The following is a 9,964-nucleotide window of genomic DNA, read 5'->3' on the forward strand; positions in this document are numbered from 1 at the left end:
TGCGTCGTCTGTGAACGGCCTCAAACAATCTAAACCCGAGGACAAACCACAGCGAGATCATGCTCACAAATCTGCATAATCATGAGGACGGATCTCAGAACGAGTCGAATCGGAGTGTTCCAGACGGACATTACACGAACCTCAAGGCAAAAGTGCAAGAACTCAGATAAGGCAAATAGAAAACAAACTGTAAAAACATAAGACGTTGAGATGTCCTGACGTCTGCTGGATCCAGTGCGGGTTCATGTGGAGGAGCGGGTCATGTACTATATGTGAGGGGAAGGAGCAAAGCATTGTGGGAAACCCCAGGGGTCATAGGACAGTGCTCTCGATCTCCTCGTCTGAGTCCAGCAGAGACACTGAGTTCCTGTAGGGGGCGCCAGATCTCCCGGCCAGATCCACGCTTATTACGGGAACGTCCACATCACTCCACGAGTCTGGGGGAACACACAACACTGTTAAATCCTTCTAAAATCCTGCAAAACATGATATGAGAGGTGAAATTCACATCCAGAGACTTAACACTTTACAAACAAATATTATTCGCACCCAAAATAAACATTCTGTCATAATTTACAATCATGTTCAAACCTGTACGGTTGTGTTTTCTTCTTCAGTGGAATACAAAAGAAGTATATTCATGCAGCTCAAATAAAATAAATAAATAAATAAATAGATGATCAAAACAGTCATGAATCCTGCACTATATTCCAAGTCCTCTGGAGTCACATGATGCTGTGTGTGAAGCTGAACTAGGGTTCGACAGGGAACAGCAGGGGTGTGTGTTGATAAACTAACACACACATGAGATGAGTGAGCGAGTGTTTGTTTAAAGTGAAGGACGGATGGTGATGCGGATCACAGGGACACGCGAGAGCCATGCGGGACAGCGCCATGCGTTAGTGATGATGACAGGTGAGTTCACACACACACACACACACACACTGCTTACCCTTCTGAGCCAAAGCCCACTGACCCCCCGACCTCACACCGCTGCAAAACAACACAAAACCACCTGAACCCAACAGATGTGATATATAACACACACACACACACACACACACTGTGTTCTCTTCGGCTCTGTTACAAACAGTCGACAGATTTATAATCGTGTCAAGGCAATATAATAGTGCAATACGACGATATAACTTCATCTTCACGTTGGCTCACATTGTTAAAGGAAATGTCAGTATTTTTAAAAAATATATTCATACAGCTGTACTGTAAAAAATGTCTTCTTTAATAATAAGAATTAGTAATATAATATTATTATATTCATATTGATATTGATTCATACTGTCATATCATGCCCCTTTAAGGCCCTTGCACACTGAGTCCGAAATTCGCGTCCGAAATTTTCGCACGTTAAAAAATAAATACGACCTCACGATATGTCAATCACGCTTACACACTGCCCCCGAAACTTTCGTCCGTCATAAAAAAATTCAGATCAGGTTAGATTTTCTGCGTTTTTTGCATCCGTAACAAGCATTTGAATGGTGTTTGGACAATTCAGAGCCACCGAATCACGAATACGAAAAAACGCATACGGAAATTTCGGACTCAGTGTGCAAGGACCTTTATGCTATTATTAAAGGCTCATAATGTTGTTTTAGAGTCTCCTACAATAGTGTTACATGCATCTAATGTCAAAAACACTTTAATTTCCTCATAATATACATCAGTCCTTTTATGAAAACGCTCAATCAAGGATTCAGTCTCTAAGCTCCGCCTCTCTGAGAGCTGCTCTGCTGTGATTGGTCAGAAAGCAAACGCTCATTATCATATCTGAATCTCAGCTCTTGATCACAGTGATACGAACAGTGGCGATGGCGTGGGTTTTACCGTATCAATCTCAGAAAACAGCGTCTTCTCCACACGAACAACACGAACCAAACTATTCCAGTCTCAGATACACTACAGTGTTTGAGGGCGGAGCTAAGAATTGCGAGATTTAAAGTACCTTTTTTATTTTTTATTCTGTGGCGGAAACAAGTTTCCATAGTTTGAGAATGTAAAAGGTCTGCAAAGTCAGAATTGCGAGTTTATGAAACGCAGTTCTGACATAAAAAGTCAGAATTGCCAGATGCAAACTCGCAATTGTGAGAAAAAAAGTCGGAATTGTGAGATAAAAAGTTGCAATCATCTTTTATTCTGTGGCGGAAACAAGCTTCCATAACAAACAGCTCTATTATACATGAAAGGGAATATTCGGAAAAGGACAATAGGAGCATAGCATCCCACTGCGCTCTGCATGTGCTCACGCTGCCAGGGTTACCTGTAGACATGCTCTCCGCCGCTGCCAGCCCGTGCAGGCCCGCGTGCTCCTCCTGCTCCTCCTGCGGACTCAGACCGGGACTCGGACCCGCGCCGGGAGGCTGTGGGGGGGGCAGGTTGGGTCTGTGTCGGGGGGGTTTGGCCGCGGGGCGGGATCTGGGCAGGGTGCCGGTCAGCGCAGGCGGGGACGAGAGTGTGTGTCCGTGTCCCGGCGAGCTCTGGGAGTAGCTGAAGCTGTATAATGATGGAGTGCTGGGAGGAGTCGGAGACAGACTCACCGGAGACGGACCCGGAGACACATCCGGCGGAGAAAACACACTCCTCGGAGGGATGGGGGCCAGCTTTTTGGAAACTGAAAGAAAAAGAAAGAATTCGGTTTTCTAGATGCTAAAAAATGAACATTCTGGAGGGAAAGCGTTATTGCATATTAATTGCAAAAAAAATAAAAAATGTATTTCCAGTCACTATCTATTCATGCACAAGCTGAATATGGCTGAAGTATTAAAGGTAAAGTGTATGTAGATACTAAAAATGATAATTTAGGGGACGATGAAATAAATAGAAATATGATTAATATTTTAGCTGCTAAAAATTGAACGTTCTGAAGGGAAAGTTTTGTTTGCATATTAATTGCAAATTAAAAAACAAAATTCACTTGAAATGCATTGCTGTTTTATTTCCAGTCACTTTCTATTCATACACAAGCTGAATATGGCTGAAGCATATATAAATAAATGTGTATGTAGATACTAAAAATGATCATTTAGGGGCTGGTGAAATAAATAGGAATATGATTAATTAAAAATAAATCCTTTTAGATGCTAAAAAATGCATCGATTACTATTTTCAATGCGTTACTATTTTATCATGTTGCTTGTTTCGTCTAGTCATGCACACGCTGAACACACACCTTTACGCAGTGTGTGAGGACTCTGGTCTGAGAGCTGGTTCTGTCCACCAGAGGGAGCTGTGGGTGAGATTCCTCTTTGACCAATCACAGGCGAGAGCTCCTTGTTCTTCTGAGTGCTGATGACAAAAACACAAACATCCATTAACCACACGTGCGCATACACACACACACACACACACACACACACACACACACACACACACACACACACCACAGTCTCAGCTATGACTTCTGAACATATAACAATAAACCTCCAAACTGAAATCGTGTATTTTTGGCAACACATTTGTTCCCAGAATTGAGCTAAATCTCCACTTATTGATGTTGGGAAAAAAACAACAACAAATAAATAAGTAATAAATACATTAAGTGTATGCGGATACCAAAAAAAAAAACACATTTCAGAAAGAAATATCCATGCTAGTGTGGCAGCAGGTCAAAAGCAAAGATAAAAATCCCTGAATTTGCCAGCTGGGATTTTTGCTGATTTTAATGCATAAAGCAGCGCAGGGAAAGATTTAAGAAAATCTTCTTGAGCATAATCATAACAGAAGAGTTATGAATGCTAATCTTAATGTTACTGTACTGAAAACTTTATTTTTAAATAACTTCATATTGAATGTAACAGTTCATATAAAGGCCCCGATATACATTTTGTTCACTGGCTGGTAAACGCCTCTGAACTCCCATTGGTCCGTGTGGTGATGATGTGATATGTTGGCGTGGCTCTGAGGCTCCGCCTTCTTTGAGGTGTAAATTTCCAGTTCATTTCTTCTGTTCTTCAGACGCGAGTAAAACATGAAGACACTGGAGAGACGCTTTATAGTGATACTGAAGTCGTAAAACGACACTGACACTGTTTTTCATGTTTAATACGGTAAAAGCTGCTGCTTTAAAGCAATCTACTGTATTAATAAACGTGACGTGACTTGATTGAATCTCAGATCTGCTGCAAACATATGCACATCGCTACGATCAGATGCGTTTATTTTGTTATTGAGAGAAAAGAAAATATTTACATATTCATATTCAATATATTCATCAAAGTCCCCCTGTAGTCAAAAAATGTATCCCTTAAAACTCATCTCTGATCACCAAAATGAAATATTTAAATGTTTTCTTCCTTTAAAAAAAATCTTCATGCCTTAAAATATCTTGAATGTAACTCGACACCCCTGCCTCAATTAGTATGCGCGGTTCTATGAATATGCAAATGAGCCCCGCCTCCACTCACTCCCTCAGCTCAGAGATCCACTGGTTGACGATCACACGTTGATCTGATTGGTTACAAGGTAGTTTGTGACGTCAGAAACACCAGCGATTTCAAAGCGTGTGTTTGAGACTGTCTTTGGTTCACTGCAGTTTTAAGGAGGAAATGCTCAATGGTGTCGACTTATGAATTTACACACGGTTTGTCTTAAAGCACATTAAAAACACCATATAGACACATAAACACAGTAAAAGCTGGATTTTCACCACAGGGGGACGCTAACTACAGTGGTTAGTTGGCTAACTAAGGTGTAGAATGAAAAAGACATTTGCTGTGAGTATATCAGGGCCTATTTGATGATTATCTTGCGATTGTTGAGCATAACTGGCGATCAATAATATTTAAAGTTATGGCGTCGCAAACTTAACGAAGTCGACCCAAAATTGGTTCAGAGGCTGTATCTCGGCCAAAGTTTGATCAATCAAAACAAAAATTGGTACGCTTCATCAGAACCATGATTCGAGGGGCCATGCCAAATTTGGGAACAGCGCCACCTACAGGTCATGAGATTTGGAAAATGGCTCTTTTGGCCAATAACTTTTGAAATGTATTCAAGAAAGGTTCAACTGGGATATTACCTATGCGCTCTGAGTCCTCTCTCTGGATTACCGGCCCACGGTGGCGGAGCATGAGGGCTAAAGTTCGGATAGCAGGGGTCGTGGCGGGGCAGAACGAGCGGGGGTTTGATGTACACGGGCGGGGGGGTCGCGTGCGGGGGGCAGGGGTCAGAGGTCAGCGAGCCCTGTTTGGGCAGGTGCAGGACACTGGGTTTAGGGTTGGAGTTGATGTCCAGAGAGGTGGAGGACAGGAGGAGTGGAGAGCGGGGGAACACCGGGAGAGGAAAACACTCGGGACCAGGACGAGGGAGAGAGAACGAGGAGAACGAGGAGAACGAGGAAGAGGAGGAGGAGGAGGAAGAAGGGAACGGGTATGGAGGAGGCGGCCTCTCCTCCTCAGGGGACCGGCACACGACACAGGACTCCCGATTATCCTCTGAGCTGCAAACATGTTCAAGGTTGACAGATAAAAAAGGACTGAGAGCAGGAGGAGCTGTCGTGCCTGTGGGATTCAGGGATCAGGAATATTCTGGGATCGAAACGTTCAGCTCCATCAACAGCTTTTCTGTGGTGACGTTATATTAATTAAAATTAAATAAATAATTAATAAATATTATTAAAAATTAAAATAGTGTTAAGTATTTATTTATTTACATTAATGAATTAATATTAAGAATTAAATTAGAAATATTTATTTATTGATCCAGGAATATTCAGGGATCGATATGTTCAGCTCCGTCAACAGCATGTTATGTTAATGAGTGTCTACAGTGCAGACGTACTTCAATTCATTATATGAATACATTTAATATTTATTCATGTTAAAGGAACACTCCACCGTTTTTTGAAATAGGGCTTATTCACTTTCTTTCCTACATTTAGATAGGTGGGCAAATGCATTTTTGTCTCAGTGCATGCTTTGTTTTAGTTTGACAGGGTCGGCACTAGCTTAGCTTAGCATAATGAATGGAATCCTTTGTTGCCAGCTAGCATGTCCTGAGTAAAAGTGATATATAAAAAAAAAAAAACCCACCTAATTACTTCTTGTGGCCTGCGTATTCACAACAAGTACAAATAGCGATGCAGATTAACACTAGGTGATTTCCTATGCAGATATTGACTTGGGACTATATTAGGGGGAAGCACAGGCGAAGCACTGCTACTTGGGCTCAGAGATATCACACCCAAGTAGCAGTGCTTCGCCTGTGCTTCCCCCTAATATAGTCCTTAATGTATAAGTCAATATCTGCCTTTGAAATTGCCTAGTGTTAATCTGCATCACTATTTGTACTTGTTGTGAATACGCAAGCCACGAGAAGTAATTAGGTGGGTTTTTAAAAAATTTTATATCACTTTTACTCAGGACATGCTAGCTGGCAACAAAGGATTCCATTCATTATGCTAAGCTAAGCTAGCGCCGACCCTGTCAAACTAAAACAATGCATGCACTGAGACAAAAATGCATTTGCCCACCTATCTAAATGTAGGAAAGAAAGTGAATAAGCCCTATTTCAAAAAACGGTGGAGTGTTCCTTTAATTAATCATTGATTTAGTGATATTATTAATAAATTATAATTAATATTACTAAGCATTAATAATTAAAATAGTGTTATTAATATTAATTAGTATTTATTTAATTACTTAAATTAAATAATTAATAATGATTAAATTAGAAAGTTATTCATATAATCGTAATTATTTGATTGTGATAATTAATTTGAGAAATATTTTTTATATCAATAATTAATTGACTATTAACACAAATAGTAAATGTTAAAAATATTAATTATACAAATTTTTATTTATTAATATTAATTAATCATTGATTTAATTATATTAGAATTAATATTAATTCATGTAAATTACTAATTCATTATAATTCAATTATTAATAAATAAATATGATTAAATATTAATAATTAAAATAGTTTTTATCGATAAGTAATTATTTATTTACAATTAATATATAATATTAATAAACTTTACTACAAATGATAATAAATAATTTTAGAAATACCTTAATATTAATAATTTATTGTAATTAAACAAATAGTATATATAAATAAAAAATATTATTACATTTAATATAATTTATCTAATTATATTTTATATTATATATTATTAAATTAACTAAATGATTAATTACGTAATAAATAATATTATAATCAATAATTAACATTTATAATTTTAAAACATGGTAACATGCATAATGGCTACAAATGTAAATGAAAAGAAACTGTGCAAATCAAACTACAGGGTGGGCCATTTATATGGATACACCGTAATAACATGGGAATGGTTGGTGATATTAAAGTCCTGTTTGTGGCACATTAGTATATGTGAGGGGGCAAACTCCTCAAGATGGGTGGTGACCATGACATATACTAATGTGCCACAAACAGGACTTTAATATCACCAACCATTCCCATGTTATTACGGTGTATCCATATAAATGGCCCACCCTGTATAGTAATCCACTCTAGTAATCCACTCTGAGATATCCAGGATCATAAAGTAATATATCAGGATTCACACGGTCAAAATAATGAGGAATAGTTCAAACACTGAGAAAGAGATTCAGTGAATAATGACTAAACACACAGGTTTGGAAAAACATGATGATAACTGAGAGAAAAGAGGACAGGAGAAAAACAGGAGCTTCAATTCAGCCAACTAGACATGATCAAAACTGAACATTTCATTGCTTTACTTTATGCTTTAAATCGCAAAAGTTATTTATTTGGAGTGCTTTATATGAGATTCAAGTGTGATGTACAGTCAAACCAGAATTTACTCAGACACCTTCAACATTTCTCACATTATCTCAGTTTATTCACTATAGTTTAGAAAATGGTAATAAAATATGAGCAGAACTCAGAGTTATGAACTCAGCTGATATTTGACTGGTTTTGTCCGTCCTTCTGTTAGACTGTCTCACACATGAATTATGTTGAATATCTGTCAGCTGTTAAATTTAACTACACAATTAGATAATACCAGTTTAGCTCAACCAATCACCAAGCAATGCTTCATTGTGTTCAGTCTGTGTGTGAAAAGAGCATTAGCAATTAAAGAAAACACACTTCAGCAAAACATGATCAGCTCAAAGTGTCTGTAGAATCTTTATACTGGTATGAAGGCTTTTTGGGTATAATATGTCTCAGTTTACTTTACTTTGCTCTCCTCACTTACATAAATGAACTATAGTGTCCTGCACACACTAGTAAAAAAATATCAACAATGATATCTGGTGTCTGAATAATGTTTGGTTTGACTGTATAATATGATGTCCTCTGCTGGCTGAACTGAGCATTATGTGTTCTGGATTCCTATTGGTCGTCTTGGTATACCTGGTCCTATCGCTGCTGATGGGGGGCGGAGTCTGTGAGGGGGAGGCGGAGACATCATCCGTTTGCTCGGGGTTCAGCGAATCAGAGAGCGGCTGAACGCTGGGAGGCGTCGACGAACTCTTCCGGGACGATGAGGAACCTCTTCGAGAAACCCATGAAGTGTCCATCACTCGCACTCCCATACTGCAATGGGGCAGACACACGGCCAATCAGATCCCTCGAAACAAGCCTAGCACTACACTACTGTTCAAAAGTTCGGCGTCAGTAAGAAATTAACACTTTTATTCAGCAAGGACACAGTAAACTGATTCAAAGTGACAGTAAAGACGTTTATAATGTTACAAAAGATTCCATTTCAAATAAATGCTTTTAAATTTTGTCAATTCATCAAAGAAACCGGAAAAACTAATGTATCAGTTTAGTACTATACTGATTTGTGAAGGATCATGTGACACTGAAGACTGGAGTAATGATGCTGAACATTCAGCTTTGATCACAGGAATAAATTACACTTTACTGTATATTCACATAGAAAACAGATGATTCAGATTACAATAATATTTCACTATTTTACGCAGTATTTTTGATCAAATAAATGCAGCTTTGATGAGCAGAAGAGACTTTTGAACAGTGGTGTTTGAGTAATGTACAGAATATAACAGATTTGGGACATGAAATATGCCATAATTCATGTCACTTTATCAACGCTCCTCACAAGCATCCTCAGAGAAACACAAACACCGAAAGCGTTTGCAGGAAATCAGGAAAGCACAGAAGGAGACAGAAGCGTCACCGTACCTTTGAATCTTCCTAATGCTGCATTAGTGGAATAAAAGCAGAAGCGTCAGTGACTCAAACCCAAAGCAGTGAGGAGAGGACACGCGAGCAGCGCCACACACTCTACCGACCCGTCTTTCTTGTAGAACTCCAGCATCATGTTGTCCGTGGCCACGCTGAGGGGGCGCCGGCTCTGGTCCGAAAGCCTGCGATCTGATTGGTCCATGGGCGGTCTGCGATCTGATTGGTCCATGTCCGGCGAAGGCGTGGAGCTGTAGTTGGCGTTGTGATTGGTGTGGACAGGGCTGCCGTAGTTGCCCGTCACGTTGAACTCGATCTCTGCAAACAGAACCGGTTTTCATTAAGATACATAACTCAGACACACTGTATATTATTATATTATATATTATATATCGCAATTCAAAAATGCATCAACATGTATCACGGATAGTGACAATATGTATTGTGTATAATTCACCCGAAAATAAAATTACTGTGAAGAAAAAAAGTGTCAGAACTACATTAAACTACTATATAATATTATTGAATATAATGTATATGTATCTCTGCAAACAACCGGTTTTCATACTTTTCAAGCACTACTTTTTTGGTTTGCAAGAACTACAATCAGAGATCATTCTTATCAAACAATATCTTTAGGATTTTTTAAACTCAAATTACACAGATATAAGGCATCCAAAATACAACTTACAACGTGTTTAATAATATATACTAAATACAATGTTTATAATGGCTATTATTGTTCAATAAAAAATATTTTATATTATAATGTTGGAGTACTTCATATCGAGAAAAGGTCTGA

At 38.6% G+C, this 9,964-nt stretch overlaps 1 protein-coding gene across 1 annotated transcript in view; it reads right to left on the reverse strand.

The window, feature by feature from the left end:
* Positions 1 to 312: 312 nt before the first annotated feature.
* arhgap44b (Rho GTPase activating protein 44b) overlaps positions 313 to 9,964 on the reverse strand; it is a gene marked incomplete at its 3' end in the record, with an annotated part of 53,500 nt that continues 43,848 nt past the window's right edge. Inside the window, exons 16-21 of the mRNA XM_081392680.1 lie at positions 9,246 to 9,480; positions 8,365 to 8,547; positions 5,075 to 5,455; positions 3,188 to 3,303; positions 2,279 to 2,629; positions 313 to 437 (exon numbers count right to left, since the gene is read on the reverse strand). Of these exons, the coding sequence (XP_081248806.1) occupies positions 313 to 437; positions 2,279 to 2,629; positions 3,188 to 3,303; positions 5,075 to 5,455; positions 8,365 to 8,547; positions 9,246 to 9,480 (1,391 nt within the window). The remainder of the gene's footprint in view (positions 438 to 2,278; positions 2,630 to 3,187; positions 3,304 to 5,074; positions 5,456 to 8,364; positions 8,548 to 9,245; positions 9,481 to 9,964) is intronic.

Source organism: Scardinius erythrophthalmus, assembly GCF_964197995.2.
Source record: "Scardinius erythrophthalmus genome assembly, chromosome: 18".
NCBI classification, from domain to species: domain Eukaryota; kingdom Metazoa; phylum Chordata; class Actinopteri; order Cypriniformes; family Leuciscidae; genus Scardinius; species Scardinius erythrophthalmus.